Raw genomic sequence first — 19,359 nt, 5'->3', positions numbered from 1 at the left:
TTAGCTGGATTGTACATATCGTCATCGCTATCAACCATGTCCAAATCTTCATCTGCCTCCTCATCATCACTATCAACACCTAAGTGTAATCGGTCAAGGAACACTATGTCCTTTTGATTTCCCACCTCATCTCCAGAGTCCTCGTCCACAACCCTTTTGATGTCTGTCTCCATTTCGACTAGCCCGGTTAAGTCTATCTCAAAGCTCCCTTGTAGCCCCTCTTCGTGTTGATAGAACTCTCTGTCATGTGTTTCTGGGTTCAAGTTGTAATCTTCATCGTTTGGGAGAGGTAGTCTACCGTGCGGCGATATTGTGTGAACAACATACCAACCCTTAAGGTTTTCCTTAGTTTGGCAAGCATATGGACTATAATAGACTTGCTTGGCTTGTGTGGCCACAATCCATACATCACCACCTTGATAGATGAAATCCTGTCGAGTCTCGACTAGCCCAAGATGAGGGTACTGTCTTGATACCTCAGGATCAAACCACCGGCATTTGAATATGACAGGACTAAAAGGTTCAGCTCCATGAAACTGGAGTTCGTATATTTCTTCAAGTATCCCATAATAGTCCTTGCCATCAGTTCCAGGTGTCATAACTCCGGTATTTGTGGCCCTTCGATGCGGCTGACTCTGCTCGTAGCTTGTTGTGTGAAAGCGATACCCATTGATGTCATAAATGTTACATGACATGACCCTAAAGTTGAAGCCATCAGCAACCTACTGCAATTCGGCACTTATAGACGCATCCCTATAGCACTGCAAAGTCAGGCTAGAGCATTATGTTATTCACACAAACGACCAATTTGAAATCAAGAAACAAGGGGGAAGTTGGACGGTACCTTCTTTTGGAACCAAGAAATGAAATCCCACTCCTTAAGAATGGTATCAACTTCATGAGGGCGAGGTCGCCTTGATTGATGCTAGAATAGATTAACAAATTCCCTGTGTAGACAAGAAACATGATGGGGTTGGATGCAGAATAGTGACAGAGTAAGTAACAAGTTCGTTGAGAACTTACTCGATATACGGCGCCACTTCATCTAGGTTGGCCAACAAATATAGCATGATACTACGCCACTCTTCATTGCTCAAGGTCTTTGGGCTCAATGCACTCGCTCTTCCGAGTGACCCTTTCAAAAGGCTGAGGGTAGATTTATTTTCGTCCTCATTGTAACGAGCCGGTCGATTATGCACGCTAGGAAGGTTGCCCTTATAGTATGTTGTTGTGAAGTTTGACACCTCCTCATTAATGAACGCCTCTGCCATGGAAGCCTCAATTCTGGCTTTATTTCCACATTTCTTGTGAATAGTCTTTAGACATCTCTCGATTGGATAGCACCAGCGGTTCTGCACGGGCCCCCCATTCGTGCCTCGTACAGGAGGTGCATAATCAAATGCTGCATCGATAGGAAGAAGCCGGGTGAAAATATCTTCTCCAACTTACAGATCAACTCAGGGGCTCTTTTTTCCAAGTCAGCCACCATGTTTCGAGATAACTCCTTGGCACAAAGCTGGCGGAAGAAATAGCTCAACTCTGCCAGCATGACCCAGACATGCTCAGGGATGAAGCCTCGAACCATCGACGGAAGAAGGCGCTCAATCCATATGTGGAAGTCATGACTCTTCATCCCTAAGACTCGGCCAGTAGATGGGTTGGCCCCCTCTTAAGATTCACTGCAAACCCATCAAGAAACATTAAGTCCTTGATCCATTGGACTACAACTGTCCTATGCTTCTTTTCCAAGACGTAATCGCCCCTAGGCCTTCTCCATGTCTTGCCGGCTCTTGGTGGTCGCATCTCTAGGTGTGGTCTATCGCATAGCCTTGCTAGGTCTGCTCTAGCCTTAGGGTTGTCCTTTGACTTGTCAGTGTCCATGAGTGTTGCCTAGAGAGCTTCGATGACATTCTTCTCAGTGTGCATTACATCAATGTTATGTGGTAGGGCCAGGTGCTTAAAATAGGGAAGCCTCTCCAAGCCTGACTTATGAGTCCACATATGTTGAACACCATACCCCACGAAACCAACTCCATCTTCCTTGGCGACAAGACCATCTATCTGAGCAAGAACCTCGACGCCAATCATCTTCTGCAGTTTAGGGTCTATCACTATGACACCTTTCATAAAGTTCTTAATGTCTTGTCTGAATGCATGGTCAAGAGGGAGGAATTGTTGATGTTTGTTGAACGAGGAAAACTTGCCACCACTCTTCAACCTAATGAACTACAGAGCTGCCTTGCATACCGGGCATGGGAACTTCTCGTGGACACACCAGGCGCTAAATAGACCATACGCCAGAAAGTCATGCATCGAGTAGTGGTACCAAATGTGCATTGTGAAGTTCCTCTTTGTAGCACGGTCGTATGTTAGTACCCCGTGATCCCATGCACTGATCAACTCATCAATTAAAGGCTCCATGAACACACCCATATGTTTCCCCGGGTGACCAAGAATTATCAGCGACAAGAATATGTTCTGACATTGAAGAAGGACGCTAGGGGGGGAGATTGAGGGGGATAACGAAGATTGGCCAACAAGTGTATGGGGCCGCCATCATTCCAAAAGGATTGAACCCATCTGTTGCAAACGCAACACGCACATTATGAGCCTCTAGAGCTTTGTCAGCATAAATGCCATCAAATGTTTGCCATGCTTCACCATCTGATGGATGTTCCATCTTGTCAGGATTGTATTGGATGCCATTTTTGTGCCATGTCATCTGTTTCGTGGACTCCTCGCTCATGAATAGCCATTGGAGTCTCGGTATGAATGGAAGGTACCGTAGGACTTTCATGGGGATTCCAAGCTGCTTCTTCTGCCCATCACTAGATTCTACCTCCACATACCTAGAGGACTTACACTTTGGATAGTACTTTGCTTCCGCATGTTCTTTCCTAAAGAGGATGCACCTGTTCTCACAAGTGTGTATCTGCTCATATGGCATCTTAAGAGCTTTGAGGAGCTTCACTGACTCGTACATGTTCTTTGGCAGCGTGTGATCTGCCGGAAGCAGGGTCCCAAAAACTGCTAGCATACTATTGAAGCAGTCTTGACTCATGTTATGCATGGACTTTAACCCCATTAAGCGTCCAATGGCATCGAGTTGAGAAACATTTGTCTTGTCATGAAGGGGCCTCTTAGCCGACTCCATCATGCGATAGAATGCCCTTGCGGTTTCCTCTGGCTCCTGCTCCTTGGTTTCGTCCGTACATCATACACTGAAGTGTGCTTGGTGGAAGTCATCCATCATGTCTGGTACCCCGCCATCACTATCAAACTCCTCCAAGCGTGGCCTCAATGCCTCATCTCTAATACGATGGCCTTCACCATGGCACACCCACCAGGTATAGTCTGGCGTAAACCCAAACTTGCAAAGATGTTCCTCAATGACCTTCCTGGTTTTCCTATTCCTGTTTGCACATTCGCTGCAGGGACACCACACCCCTGTCGCTGCTTGAGCACCCACACCAAATGCTTTGTCCAAGAAATCCTCAGTCTTCTGTATCCATTCACGAGTGACCTAATTCTGACTATGGCGGCCCGTGTACATCCAATCACGGTTATCCATCATCTACCATATATATAACAGAGTAATATAATCATCAATAGCATATGCACCGCTTGCCTACTATCTAATAGGTAGGGATAGATCCTAATCCCACCCGCGGATGCATAGATGAGGTTAGTTTCCATGCTCCGCTCCAATTCAAGATAGAATTTTGGCAGCACATCCCCGCTATTCTCCCGATACATGTCCTAGAAGGGAGAGTGTGTATCTAGAGAACAACAGGGAGGTGCTGCTGAAATCCCATCTCGGACCGGACCGGACCATACAAACTAAATCATCTACGCATCCGTGGGCTGTCCAAATAACGTGGACAATTTAAAACAGATACGGTCGTAGATATGCAGATCCGCATACCTACGACCATATCTCTTTCGGATGGGAGACGCCTAACTAGTTTACGCGATCTAGCTAGGGTTACGGACAATGGGCTTATACCTAGGGTGGTGGTGGAGTGGAGAGGTGACGCGGTGTAGGCAGACCCAAAGGAAGACGCTCGGGGTACTCCGGGTCCCCTCCGTCGGGCTCTTCTCTGCAAAACAAGAAACACAATTTATAAGTTCAAAATTTTGGCAGAACCTCCCCTGTACGGGGAGGCTTCCAAAACCTACAAGGAAAAAGACGGCACGATGGCCGACATCCATAATTTCGGCACGATGGCCGACACAGCGACATATGGCACGATGGCCAACACATCCACAAAAGGCACGAAGGCCCACTAATCCAGAAATGGCACGAAGGCCAGCAATAGGCGGGAGGGGGCTTTACCTTGGGTGGTAGTGTAGTCGAGCGACGCGGAGTCGGGATCACCCTCGTCTTCGGCTAGACACGGGGAAAACGGCGACGACCGCTCGGCGTGACGCGACGATGCGGGGGCGTGACGGTCGTCGGCCTCTCCTTCTCCCCTCCTATCTTCTCCCTTCCTCTTCTCCCTTCCTCCTCCAAATGCTCTCTACACGGCCGGCAGGGGCACACGGGGCCAGCCGGGGGCGCGCGGGGCCAGCCGGGGACGCGCTGGCCGCGGGGGTGGGCCACCGGCGGGTGTGGCCGGGGGCGTGCGGGGCCGACTGAGGATGCGCTGACCGTGGGGGTGGGCCACCGGCGGGCGTGGCCGAGGGCGCACGGGGCCGGCCAGGGACGCGCTGGCCACGGGGGTGGGCCACCGGCGGGCGTGGCCAGGGGGCGGCGGCGGTGCTCGACCATCGGGCGAGGCGGGGGATGACACGGCCCCGACGACAACGGCGCTCGGCGGGCTAGGCTGTTGCTCCGGTGGGCCAGGCTGCTGCTCCGGTGGCACGGGGATGGGGCGGGGGCGGGCTACGGCGGCACGGTGACGGGGCGAGGGCGGGGGAGAGGCTGCAGCGGTGCGGGGGACCGGTGGCGGCACGAGGAAGGGGATGCGGGGCGAGCGCGGGCGAGAGGAAAGGCTGACTGGGCCATGAGGGGTTTATGTGGACTGGGCCTTTGCCGAGGGCTCAGATCTAGGCTCTCGGCAAAGTTGTTTTTTATTTTTTTTAAAACTCTTTGCCGAGAGCCCTTTGAGGCTCTCGGCAAATACAAAAAAAAATTTGGTTTTTTTTCCCAATTTTTTTCTGGTGGCTAACAATAATATTTAAAAGACATATTTAAAATTTGGAGCTTTTTTATTTTATTAGCTATATTTAATAAGTTTATTTCATTTACTTGAATTCTTCCCGGTAATTCAAATTTGAACTGCAGGTGCATCGAATATTGGAATTGAGTGATTCAAAAAATCATATTCATGGTATTGCATGTGGTGTGAGACCGTATCCAGTGACAGATGCCAAATTTGGCGCATCGTTTTCACGAAACACGGCGAGGAACTTGAGTGTAAAGTATTTTTAAATTATATAAAATGGAAACGAAGTCCAAAATTCACGAAACTTGTCGAGGTGTCATTTCATCGCATGTATAGGCTGTGATAAAAAATTAAGTGGGTTTCGAGCAAGTTGCGATGTCCGATGCCTAAAACCTAGACATCTCCGCATGTGATCACAACTTGCTCGGAGATGTCTGGGTTTTAGGCATCGGACGTCGCAACTTGCTCGAAATCCACTCAATTTTTTATCACAGCCTATACATGTGATGAAATGACACCTCGACAAGTTTTGTGAATTTTGGACTTCGTTTCTATTTTATATAATTTAAAAATACTTTACACGCAAGTTTCTCGCCGTGTTTCGTGAAAACGATGCGCCAAATTTGGCATCTGTCACTGGATACGGTCTCACACCACATGCAATACCATGAATATGATTTTTTGAATCACTCAATTCCAATATTCGATGCACCTGCAGTTCAAATTTGAATTACCGGGAAGAATTCATGTAAATGAAATAAACTTATTAAATATAGCTAATAAAATAAAAAAAGCTCCAAATTTTAATATGTACTTTAAGGTACAACAGTAAACCCAGGGAAAAAATTTGGAAGCAAAAAAAGCAAAAAAAAAATTTGCTGAGGGCACAGAAACGACACTCGGCAAAGTAATTCTTTGCCGAGGGCCAAATTCTGACCCTCGGCAAAACAGACGGCAGGTGAAGGCCGTTGGCCTGCCGTCACAGGTTGCCGACGGCCTTTCTTTGCCGACGGCCTTGGCAAAGGGCCCGGTTGCCAAGAGGAATTCTTTGCCGACGGCCTGGCCCTCGGCAAATATGGATTTGCCGACGGCCTACCGTTGTCGAGGACCGACTCTCGGCAAACCCTTCTTTGCTGAGAGCCCGACATTTGGCTCTCGGCAAAGACGCTGGCTCTTGGCAATGAGCCTGTTTCCGGTAGTGAACTCCTTCAATGTTGATGCAACACATGGACCAACATGATCGACAATGATATGATCCACTCCATATCATCACGTGACCATATTGGTTCATCGATCTTGACTTCACTTGCTCTTCACCATTGTTTCGGTCCATCGGCGTCAAGTCATCACTGAACTTGCCCTTCACACTTGCAACCGGTCCATCGAGCCAAGTCATGTCTTGATCTACTTCACCTTGATCACATGACTCAATGTCATGTCTCTTGTGCAATGAGCTCCTTCATCACATGTGTGAGCTTTGCGACATCTCTGAGCCATTTCACCTCCATGGTATATGTTGCTCACACACATGTACCAGTGGACTAATCACTTGTATATCTCACATTAAACACAATTAATCCATCTAAGTTGTCACTTAATTACTAAAATCAAACAAGGACCTTTCAGCAGGTCTGGTGGAGAAGGCCATATCAGGTCACTCTGGTGGAGAAGGCAGGCGGGAGACGCGGTGGAGAGAGAGACGCGATGGAGAGGAAGGCGAGCGGGAGCGTGTGGTGGAGAGGGAGGCGCATTGGAGATGGCGGGCGGGATGCGCGGTCACAGGCTCAAGGCGTTGTGGTGAGTTTTTTCTTTTTCTTTTTTTTTTTAGAAAACTACGGTGACCGAAGATGAGTGGATAGGATAGGCGAGCCTTTTGGGCCTCCCGGCCTGCCAGCGGGGCCGTCCGGTTTTGACGGACGCCATGATACAAATATTACCTCCGGTTACCTGGCTTTATATTAATAAGCAAGAGTACAGAATTGCGTGGCTATATGCACGAGGAGCGCTTCCTCACTTGGCAGACCGCCCAGTGTGGATATATGGAACAAAAGCTAATTACTCGAGAAAACACCTTTTCTCTCTAATGCAATTTCAGAAGTTTGTAGATCCCTAAAATTTTGGCCATAAATATTGGTGTGCCAATTCTGCAATAGACCAATTGATGACTAAAAATTTTGGCTTACCATGATTTTGGTTGGACGAGAATTGAAAGCCAACCGAGCATGCCCTCACACTATACGCGTACACTGCGTCACATCATATATCTAGCCATCATGATCTAGTTTTTCCATCTACTAAACTGGAGATCGCTTTCGATTATTTTCGACCCCCACGCTAGCGACCGTGAACACATTGACCCTGAGAAACTCCATCAGCAGATCGAACGTCGGCGAAGTGCTGTTTTTTCTTCAGAAAACAGCTCGTAATTCTTCATGAGGTTAAACTTGCCGGTTCCTGGGCAATTTGGCTTTGCAACCAAAGTGCAAAGCTATAAAGAGCCACTTTTCTTTTGGATTGGCAGGAAAAGGAAGACATGGGTCGGTCTTTCCAACCAAAAAGATTCTCACTTTTGATTCTGCCCTCATCAAAAGCTACAGATTAGGACTTGTACCATATGGAGGATAAAGACCATGAACACCCAAAGCACTGCGCTTTACCGAGATAGAGTAAAGGCGAGAATCTTGTTTTAGATAGTTTTTTTGCGCTTTTTCTGTGAACTTTTATTTCACACAAACGCAAAGTGACCACGGGAAAAGCTTAGGAAGGTGCAGCTAGTGCTTTGCTCAGATTCTTAGTAACCAAGTCTTGCCTGCCCTGCCTCTTAGGTCCTATATAGGTTGACTCCTGGAGCTTTTACTTCTTTACCGTTCTACTAGCTATAAAACATACTGAAGCGTCTGCAGATTGCAAGAGAAATGCTTGATGAACCTCGTCGGGAAATTTATCTGCTCATGTAAATAAACCTTGCTCAGTCAGTTCTTACATTTCTTTGGAAAGTTTATACTGAAACGTGACTTTGCAGACAACCAACAAAGGTACGGCGGCGTATGTGTTGTGAGCAGTGGCGGATCCACGGGGGGCTAGGGGGCAGCAGCCCCCCTATGAGGGTGATTTTCCTTTATATTTACTGTAGCAAAAATGTGATTTCATCATTAATCTTCGATATTTGTTCTAAATCTCTATTGATTAGTCCCCCGAGGTACTCATCTTGGCTCCGCTAATGGTTGTGAGTACGTACTGAAATGTCGACAGGTACCGCGGCCAAAAGCCCAAAAGGCACCCCAAATCATGGTGTCCACCGCGCACGCACCCAAGCACTGAGCCACTGGCTCTCACATATGCTATAGCTATATATATACAAGAGCCAGGTCTACTGGATCCCTGATAGTACGAGATAGATAGCTCCTTGAGAAACCATCGAAAACCAGCCACCACACCACACGCCTCGATCGCGCAACAGCAACATGCTTCCTCACGTCGAGATGCCGGCCAGGGCGGCGGCCGCGTGCACCGGCGCGGCGGGCATCAAGCTGTTCGGCAAGGTCATCACCACGCAGCAGCAGCCGCCGCCGCAGCCGCCCATGCACCACGCGGGCGCCGGCGCCGCGCCACCGAGGCTGCAGCAGCAGGCGTCGTCGGGGCGCGGGAGCGCCGACCTGCTGGAGGAGGTGGCGCGGGCGCGCGCGGCGGCGGCAGAGGTGCGGCTGCCGTGCCCACGCTGCCTGAGCCAGGACACCAAGTTCTGCTACTTCAACAACTACAACGTCAACCAGCCGCGCCACTTCTGCCGGGCCTGCCACCGCTACTGGACGGCCGGCGGCGCGATCCGCAACGTGCCGATTGGCTCCGGCCGCCGCAAGAACCGCCCCGTGCTGCTCCCACCGGCGCCGCATCACGCTGCCACCGCCACCGCCACCGCCACCGCCACCGCCAGTACTATCAGAGCCGACGATAACGACCACCGCTCGGGCTCGGGGTCTCCTCATCCAGTGTTCACCTCTGTGTTCACCGCGCCCTACCTCGGCGGCTCGCCCTCCCAGTTCACCACTTCGCCTGCTTACGCCGCCGCCGCCGGCCTCCCGGGGACGACGACGGGGCAGTGCTTGTGGTTGGTGGCTACCACAGATCGTGCTGTTGCATCGGACCGCGCTTTTCTGATATGATGTGAAAAATAAATAAATGATGTGATTTTGCTTGGTTATTCTCACGCTCCGAGCTTTTCACGGATGGAACCGGCGGTTTCGGTGCGGTGGATAGGGTAGGGTTTGACTTTGACCTGGTAACAATTTTTGAGTGCATGCTCGGGCCTTTTTAGGTGTAGCTGTCAGCTGTGTAATCCAAAGTGTCTGTTCTAACCTTTTCTTTTGACTTTGCATCAAACTTTTGTGAAGGTTGTTTAAGTCCTTTTTTGGGAACTTTTGTGAGCTTGGGATGTAATTTGACTTACTAGAAGCATGTCTATGCGTTTCAATGGGAGTGAGGGGGTGCTGCTGTGGTTATTTGTAATTGACTAGAGAAACGTGCCTACGTTGTTAAATTTTGACGTTGATTATGAAGAACGCAGCGAGCCAGCGATTGCCTGTCACACCCCGACAATGCAAACTCTAACTGACGACATGTTGAGCTCTAGCACGAGTGTGCGACCCGCGCGCCACGCATCGTGTGCCTTACAGTCGCCTTCCTCTTTTCTTCTCCATCTCCGGTGGTCTTAGAAAAAGGAGGGCGTGGGAGGCAGGCAGGCCCGATGGTGGGGAGTGGGGACAGGAGAGATGGCAGCGGTGATGCCATCGGAGCAGGAGGCAGAGGAGGCGACCGAACGAGGTTGGGGCGGGAGCAACCATGGCCATGGCGGGGTGTGTGTGGGAGGGGAGGGGGAGGAGGAGGTCGCTGCGAGCGTGGTAGGCTCTTGACGAAGCTCCAGGGCTGCGACCGCGGCCATGGAGCCCCTACGAGACCCTACCATGTCGTGATGGGGCGACGCTGTGAATTTGAGGTCTAAGAATTAAAAGTAGACTTTTTTATCACGTGCCCATATATGCGCCTTCTACTAAGTTGGACAAAGTAGCTCCTACCATAGTTAGATCATTAGCAACAATCTTCATTCGGTTTTGTGAAAAATTATATAGTGTGAACATAAAGTTAAATATTTAAATACCGGCGATTGAACAGCTCAGCTCGTTAGGTTCTTTGTGGCAGAACCTAACCACTCAGGTTTAAAGTCTTCAACTTGATACATGTGTTCTTATTTTCTGGTTTATTCTAGTATTTAACGATGCTATTTTCTCAGTGATAGCGCTGTGTCGATAGCAAGGGTCCTATGTGGTGATTTTGTTAATCTCGAGATAAGCTAGCCCAATCTTCTAGAGGTGCTCATAACAGTAAGGTGTGTGTGCATGTGCATTCATAGGGGTGATTGCGTGTATGTGAGCGGTGTGATGAGGACATGACACCCATGTATATGGCCATGTTTGCCGCATGGTATGGAGGGGTAGGAGGCCAACAAGGGTGTCCAAGTCAAGAAGGAGGCCCGAGGTGGAGGCCAAAAGCAACTCAAGTTCGAGTCTTCCTCGGCCTCCAAGATCAGTCTGTCTTAAACTGGTCACCCAGGATGCATCCGGACTCCGTTTTCGACGATCCACATATGGTTGGAAAGATAATTTGATAAGGAAGCCAATTCAAGTGGTCTCACGTCAAAATACCTTCAGAATCAATGGAAATCATCGAAACAATTCAGTGTCCAGAGTCTACCAGGGTGGTACGACACCGTCTTTTGGTCCGTTGGACCGTGTATCGTGTTTGGGCCCATTAGGGGGCGCGTCTAGGGGGGTGATGCCCAAGACTCTATAAATAGAAGCCGTCGTTCTTCTTAGGGTTTGAGTTTTGTTTAGTTCTTGATTTCCTTGTGAAACAGACATCGTTTTGCTGCAACTGTGCCGCCAAGGCTGCTTGCTGTGAACCAGGGCCCCAGTTCTTGATCTTATTCGTCTGTGGCGATTAGTCCTTTTGAATAAAGACTTGAACTCATTCTCATTATCATAAGCCTCATATTTATTTGCAATTTTAGATTGCATTCATCCCGTTCTTACTTGTGTTCTCGATTCGCTTGCAGGAAAGCCTTCTCAGCGAGGTCAATTGCGTTCGCGTGGTTGATAACCAACGGAGCAGTGGTGTAACGGTTGCGGGGGTCCAAATCAGTCTTGGTTCGAAGTCTAGATCGTGAACATCGAGTCTCCACCAATCGACGCTATCATACCTTTCGGAAGATCAGGCCTAGTCTACATCATGGTGCCTATGTGGTGACTTGGTCAATCTCAAGATCTACTATACCAATCTTCCGGAGGTGCTCATAGGTAGAGATGGGAGTGGATTAGAATCCAAATCAAGAAGTTCAATTAAAATCCAAGAAAATGATCCAACATCTAATCAAAATCCAATTCCAAATGACTAATGTTCAATCCAATCTATATCTATATATATATATATATATATATAGAACTACTATCCTGTAGCTGGCTACAGAATAACTTATTCTGTAGCCACTTTGAGTTACGATAATTACTATGTTAATTTACGAGATTATAGTAACTCCTTACTAAGTGGTTTAATATAATGTTATGGTAAATAACCCTATGTGTTATAATAACCCAACTATCGTAAATATATATTGACATTACGGTAAATTAGTATATAAAATTATAGTAAATAGAGGTGGCTACAGAATAACTTATTTTGTAGCCGGCTACTAAATAGCCTCTCCATATATATATATATATATATATATATATATATATATATATATATATATATATATATATATATATATATATATATATATATATATATATATATATATATATATATATCTGTGTCTGTGTCTGTGTCTGTATCTGTATCTATATCTATATCTATATCTATATCTATATCTATATCTATATCTATATCTATATCTATATCTTATAATCCTAATCCACACTAGAAGTCTATCTCGACTTGCAAGCTATCCACGTCAGCAGTTCACTAGCACTACTAGAAAAATGATTTTGAGAGGCACCACCCAAACATTAGCCGAGACGGTCACAAAATCCAACCGCCTCGATTAATGCATGGCGATTAACGAAGGCGGCCCTCCCTTCACTCTCTCGGCGGCGGTGGTCATGCCTCCCCCGGTAGAGGGCCCAGTGGTAAGGGTCCACCTCCTCCTATGGCGCACGTCCCTTATCTCCTGATAACAATGGCACCTATCTCCTCCACAACGGCGGCGATGGCGGTGGATCCGACGCGGGGGCCGACGCGGGGTGCTGGTAGCACGGATCTCCTCCTCCGGTGTAGGGCGACGTGGATCCCCTCCTCTGGCGTGACATGGGGCCTGGTATTCTTCGACGTAGCGTGGATCCAACGAGTGGAGTGGTGGATCCAGCGAGTGGAGCTACGGATCCGGCGATCGGAGCTACGGATCTGGCCATCGGAGCTATGGATCCAGCGAGCGGCGGTGGCGGCCCGTGGATGGGCGGGCCTATGGATGGGCTCGATGGGCATGTCCATAGGTTTTTCCTTTTTTTCCTTTTTCTTGTTTGATTTAAGGAGGCGGGCAAAGCAACCGTCTCCGTTGGTCCGGATTAACCATGACCTTTGATTGGAGGTGGTTGCAATGCCTGCCTCCAGAAATCCAAAACGCCCACCTCCGATCCATTAAGCCTACTGTAATAGTGTAGCGTATGTTATTGTTGACGGTAGTTAACACTCATCATAAATCGTCAATATAACTTGTATAAATGCATGAAAATGATTACCAACATAGGTCTAGGGGTTTAAACTAATAAATTCCACAAATTTTGGTAAATCTGTGTTTTTAGGAGGATTTATTCAGAAAATAAGTAAGGTGGACCCAATCGTCAGATGAAATCACGATTATCCACGATGAAACCAATTTGGAAGGATCTAGAATCACTGTAGAAGACAATCCATCGTGACCCAACCCGAGAGACTCTGGGTGGGGCCGGCCAGCCCCACCTATAGGCCAACTAGCATGTGGGCCCCACCTTGCAGCCCCTCCTTCGAATGTCGGTTTGCCACCGCCTCCAAGGTTCAATCTACGCCATTGCTCAAGGTCGGTTCATTTCGTGGGCTCAGAGTTGACGTTGCCATGGATTCATGGACCCATAGGACTCCTAGTGCCTCCTATAAAAGGACCCCATACCTCCTCCTACATCAGAAATAATCAGAGACTACAACCTCAGCGCTCCATAAATATTCATAGGTATAGCTAGCTAAGTTAGATCTAGAGAGAGTCAAGCTCCCTACTTGGATTCCCGATCTTGTCAAGAGCTTGGCTTGGTAAAGCCTCTTGTATCCTTCACTATTCATATATATACTTGCTACATTTTCTATGACATTGTTCTTAATATTATTCATGTTCTTAGTTATCATGTTCATTGCTTACTTTGATTATATGCTTGGTATAGCTAGAGTTATCATTATGTTTATGTATAAGATCGCAAAGCGCTTAGCTCATTACGCGAATGGGTTAAGTGGTTGATATTGTGTAAGTGTGGTGCTTATACGTTGTTTACCTGTGGATGCACCCTACATTCCGGATCGAGTGGCAGATTGCGAGGGTGATAGCCTTGTTGAGTCCTTTGTAGTCCACCTCCCGTTTGTAGGCCTAGTAGGATTCGGTTGTGAAGGAAGTCAAGCTTTGTTCTTGATCTTCCTTAGTAATGTCCCTTATGCATAAATATGAAGTTAATCTTTTGCCATGATTGCTAAGTATATATGCACATCAATGTATGCTTTGACTTGTAACTAGAATGACTTAGGAATTAATCTCTCTTGTATCTACTTAGACTTGCTATTGGTATTCTATGGAGTACTCTGAGTGTTACAAACCAACCAACCTTCTACTCTAAACAGAGTACTCTGAGTATATATTATCCTATCTCTTGATTTACCCATGTTTAGAGTAGAAGGTTGGTTGGTTTGTCCATCATAAGTATAAGTTATCAATATTTCTTTGCCAGACCTTCCCTGTGGTAAAAATATAAATAACAATACCTGGAATACTCCCGGGTGAAGTGCTACAATGGTATATCTATGTGCTTGCAGAATTTCTCAAATATATATCTTTCTAAGTCACAGTGTCATTATTAGTAGTAATGTTAAGAAATACCATCACTTATTATGGCACATATCTTTCTCAACATGCACGCTATCCATGTCAGTAGCCCACTGATGCATGCAATTATGACTTATCTATATTGACATGCAAACTATCCATGCCAGTAGCTCACTAAGGGCATGTTTGGAACATAATAATTTCACAGGATTTGCATTGGAAAAATATGCCATGTTTCAAACAGGGCCTAATGTATGCAATTATGACATATCTTTCATGGAAGTTATCCATGTTAGCAAGCCACATCACTATTGATATGGATTCATTTATCCACGTTAGCATACTACACAATACACTAAAATATACTCACGACCCCTGCAACAACGAGCGAATGCTTCTAGTTGATTTAAAATCCAAATCAATCCATGACTATCCAGTAATAGCAAAAGCACTATGCCTACATGTTGACCTCATTCTAAAGCTAGACCGTAAACTCGCTTTCATACATAAAAACATAACAAAATTGACAGAAATTTGTTTAAGATGACTCAGTAACAACTGGCTACTTTATGTAAATTGGTGTGGCTTACAGATGGGCCCCACATTAGATGAACCCTAAACTTTAAAACCTCGCTTTAATTTACACCTTAAGATTTTGATGAAATTGACCAAAGTTAGTTAGAGATGTGTCGGTGCAAAAAGTGATCAACAAGTAAATATTTGTCATTTTGCCGTACGTTGTGATCGGATGTGGCCTAGCACTCAATGACACTGGGTTTATACCGGTTTAGGCAACGTGCCCTACGTCTAGTTTGAGTCAGTCGGTGACTTTATTCCTGAGCCTGGGTGCTCAAAGTTTGTTGTGGGGTTATAAATGAGTGGGAGTAAGATAGGGGGTGTTAGAGGTCCGATCGAACTCTAGACCGAAGGGCCAAGAGTGATGGGAGCTCCTATGTGCGCTAAGTATTGGAACATATGCTCTGTGAAGCTTTAGAATATCTAAAGCTAGCAGAGAGTGAGTCGGAACGATCCATCTATCTCGATCGATCATCATTTTAGGAGAGAGCGTATCCTCTTTTATAGATAAAGGGGACGGCCTTACAAGTTTAAGAGAGTGTGTGTGTGTGTTTCCTAGTCTTGCTGCCCACGTCGTCGGGTACAAGACGGTTTGTCGGTGCCCACAATACTATTGATGGCCAGATGCATGTGGTAGGTTCCACTGTGTTCTTTTGGTATGGCAAATGTCGGTGCCTACCATACTATATGACAAATATCGGCGCCCACAACATTGTTCATGTTCTGACATGCCTAGAAGGTTATAAAGTACTCTTCTGACATGACCTGACAGTACTGTCCTACAGGTGTGCAAGGTATGGTCCTCGGTATCGCGGTTGACTTGAGTGCCCTGCCTTACTTGCTCCACCTGATTCTTTGGGTCCTTACCGAGCGGGCGTCCCCGTTCGGTCGTTTCCCAGTCGGCTCTGACCGCGCCGGTCAGAGAAGAGCTGTAAGCGAAGGTTTGGTGTACTCCGGTCGGAGAAGTGGGTCAGAGTCAGAAGCGAGCGTCGTCCCCTCCTTGGCTAGGCCTTCCGGTCGGAGAAAGCAGGTCAGAGTCAGAAGTGAGCGGCGTCCCCTCCTTGGCCAGGCCTTTTGGCCGGAGAAGCCGGTTGGAGTCAGAGGCCTTCCGGTCAGAGAATGGACCAGTCTTCCGGCTTGTCGTTAGGTATCTGGGTTAGCCCAGGAGTTGTGCGTCGTTCGCAACGTCGTCGGCTGGGCCGAGCTTTTTGCTGGAAAGTAGGCCCATTAGAGACCCCGGGTTTATGAACCCGACAAGATGATTTAGTATATAAAACCGACTACTTTGTGCAAATTGGTATTGCTACATGTACATATGGGCCACATGTTAAAAGCTAGACCCTATTAAGAACCTTACATTCACATCTTAAAATTTTAGCAAAGTTGACCAAAATTTATTAGAGATGATTTAGTATGACGACCCACTCTTAAAATTTAGCGAACTTGACTGAAAATTTAGAGATGGCTCAATATAGCAACTAGCTACTCTGTGTATAGGTCAACATGTGGGGCACATTAGAAACCTAAGCTAGACATTGGAAACTGGTCTCTTAAGTCCAAAGATATCCTATGGATGTTGGACTTTTAAGTTGCTCTCCAATAGATTTTGGACATTATTGGATAATATAGGGATGGATATCCAAATCCAAATGGAGCTTATCTAAGCATATCCAAAAAAAAAATATTCAATTGACTATGGATGATCCAAATCCATTACGATCTCTACTCGTAGGAGTGAGTATGTGTCCTTACATAGGGATGAGTGCGTGTCCTTGCATATAAGCGTGTATGTAATGTTGTTTGGCAAAAAGGAAGATTTAAATTATTATCAAAAGGAAAAGATTTAAATGCGAACTTCTCATTGTGGGCCTACTTATGTGCCTAGCCTATCAACAACAATTCTTACACAATTTCTTGAAAAATATTGCGGTGTGATACGAGGTAAAATATTGAAGTGTTGAACTTTCACCATGAGTCCCAATCATACGTTTGGGCCTGTTATTAGTAGCTTCTCATTTAGTTCAATCAAATCACATGTACGGTCTACGTAGTGTGTTGCGGGCCTAAACCGTTTTCCATGGGCTGAAACAGATTGGAACCAAATGAAGCCCACTCCTACACTACCAGAGAAAGGAAAATTCGTGTCGGCTTGGAAAATTCCTGATCGTCTAAGAAAACCGACGGGAGTAGCCCAGGATATTCCTGTTTCTGCCCATTCCTGTTTCCTGCCCATTCCTAACGGTTTGCGGCCGTCAGGAATGTTTCTGCCTCCAGTAGTGCCGACCATCTTAAGACCTTGATTGGATGCCCATGTATTTACCTTTTTCCAAACCACTCCAACATATATGGATTGAAGTGGATGGATTAATTTTCACCGTAATTTCTTCTTTACAAATGAAATTATTTAAATTGGTCAAGCCTCTAGGTGGCGTCCCTCGTTACCAGAGTCTGAATCATTGGTCAGGTAAATTTATGGTCGGCGGTGTGAAAAAAAACCCCTCTTCTGTCCTGCGCTTCAAAGCACAGGTGAAATGGACTGGCCCTCTCACCGGTAACGGGCCCCTATGTGCGGTCGGGGCATGGGGTTCATGGGTTTTTCTCGGGCTATGTGAGAAATCCTCTACCTTAAATTAAAATAGCTCGGGGTGTCTACCCCCGCAGCCTGAGTTTTTTTTATATAGACTAGTATCTCAAACCTAGATAATATAAGGATGAAACAATTTCTGGAGTATATATATTGGCCCCGTTCGCTGGTCTGAAACTTGGCTGAAACTGGCTGAAAAGCACTGTTCTGGCTGAATTGTTGTGAGAGAAAAGCATTGTTCCAGCTGAAAAAATAAGCCGAACAAACCGAATATAAGATAAGCTGAACATGGCCATTTTATTAGAAGAGCGTGGAGTGTGCCATGTGGCATAATCCTAGAGTTCCCATGACACTACAAATTGGGGTGCCTTACCCTCTAGGGCTACTTTGGCAACGCAAGGTGATTAACCTAGGGAAGAAAACAGAGGGGTAGAATTTTGTGGCTAATCAAAATCCCAGGGTTATTTCCACTCCCAGAAAAATATCACATAAAATTCACAAAATTCAAAAAATGGGGAAAAATAAAAAAGTGATAACATGACAAAGTATTCGTAGATCTACATCAATACTGGAAAACATGGAAATTTTATTAAAAACAAGTAGCTAAACATTTAACCTGGAGAACTGCTATCTATACGTTCATATATATCATAATCTGAATTAAATACCATCTAACAGCTGTTCGGTTCTCTCTTCATAAAGATCGAAATCAAACTTGTATTCTATTTGACCTGTGCATGTTGATCAAAATGAAAGCTACATGTTGGGCACCAATTAATATCCTCATCTACTACCTTCCTGGCTTCGTCTGCATTGAACGTTCTTTTCCAGCATGTTGCTTTGTCATAAATATGAACAAGCTGCAGATACCATTGTGAAATTACTATGCATGTATGAATAATGATGAAGAAGATGATCAGTCAAAGTAGTCTAAACAAGTATTGAGCAAATACATAGGGCACTTTTTGGAAATGCATGCAGGGGAGGACTAAGAAGATGGATGGACCATAATTCTTGACAACGATACTACATTATCAAGGCTGTGCTGAAGTGATAGTATATCCCTACACTACAGAGCAGTGCTATGTGCTGAAGGAGGGCAAGACAATTAACCACTATTGCAGGCTCGCTGAATCTAGCAGTTATGGCAGCAGGCTTAGTGTTGATTATTCATGAAAAAATCAGTACCTGATTCATTTTCTTCATACACAAAAAATCAACAGCACCAAAGGAAAAGTTACATAAAAAAATTAAAAATCAGTAGCTGCTTCATTTTCTCTATATAGTAAGAGTAAGGCTTGTAGATAAAATAAAGATATATCACAGTGAGTAGAGGAAAAACTACAGACTCTGTGTAGAAAAGCAACTACAATAGAATACTTTTTTGACCCTATCAAATGCTTACGGTTTTGTTCATCCATGGTATGAAAAAACAGAGTAAACTTGCAATTGATGTTAGTATGTGAATATGATAATGTTCACTACCGGAAATAGTAGATTTGTCGAGTGCCAAAATATTTGCCGAGTGCTGCAGAAACCACACTCGGCAAAATAATGGCACTCGGCATACCAAACTCTTTGTCGAGTGTTAAAAAAAGAGCACTCGACAAACTAGAAAAAAACATTCGGCAAAATAGAGACACTCGGCAAAAAACTGCCACGTGGACATCCGTCAGTTAGTGTGCTGGTCGTTAGGAGTTTATCGAGTGTCCGTTAGTGGCACTTGGCAAAGAAGTAAGTTTGCCAAGTGTTTTTCTTTAGCACTCAGCAAAGAAATAATTTTGCTGAGTGTTTTTTTAGCACTCGACAAATAAATAAGTTTTTCTTCTCTTCTAACCTTGAAACTTTTCTATTCTCCACGTACAACATGTGGTACTCCATGTTAATATTTGGTATATTTTTGGATTTGCTTGCTATAT

The 19,359-nt window shown here is 45.8% G+C and overlaps 1 protein-coding gene across 1 annotated transcript; it reads left to right on the top strand.

Moving 5' to 3' along the window:
- Window positions 1-8,632: 8,632 nt before the first annotated feature.
- LOC136514984 (dof zinc finger protein 5-like) lies at window positions 8,633-9,544 on the top strand. Its single transcript, XM_066508687.1, has one exon. The coding sequence runs from the start codon at window positions 8,633-8,635 to the stop codon at window positions 9,329-9,331; it is 699 nt and encodes a 232-aa protein (XP_066364784.1). The 3' UTR covers window positions 9,332-9,544.
- Window positions 9,545-19,359: the final 9,815 nt, after the last annotated feature.

The sequence above is a fragment of the Miscanthus floridulus genome, chromosome 17 (assembly GCF_019320115.1).
Source record: "Miscanthus floridulus cultivar M001 chromosome 17, ASM1932011v1, whole genome shotgun sequence".
NCBI lineage: Eukaryota > Viridiplantae > Streptophyta > Magnoliopsida > Poales > Poaceae > Miscanthus > Miscanthus floridulus.
This window is presented reverse-complemented; position numbering and strand designations above follow the sequence as displayed.

Excerpts from the sequence above, each read along its gene's own strand:
- LOC136514984 (XM_066508687.1), top strand. The coding sequence starts at position 8,633 with ATGCTTCCTCACGTCGAGATGCCGGCCAGGGCGGCGGCCGCGTGCACC.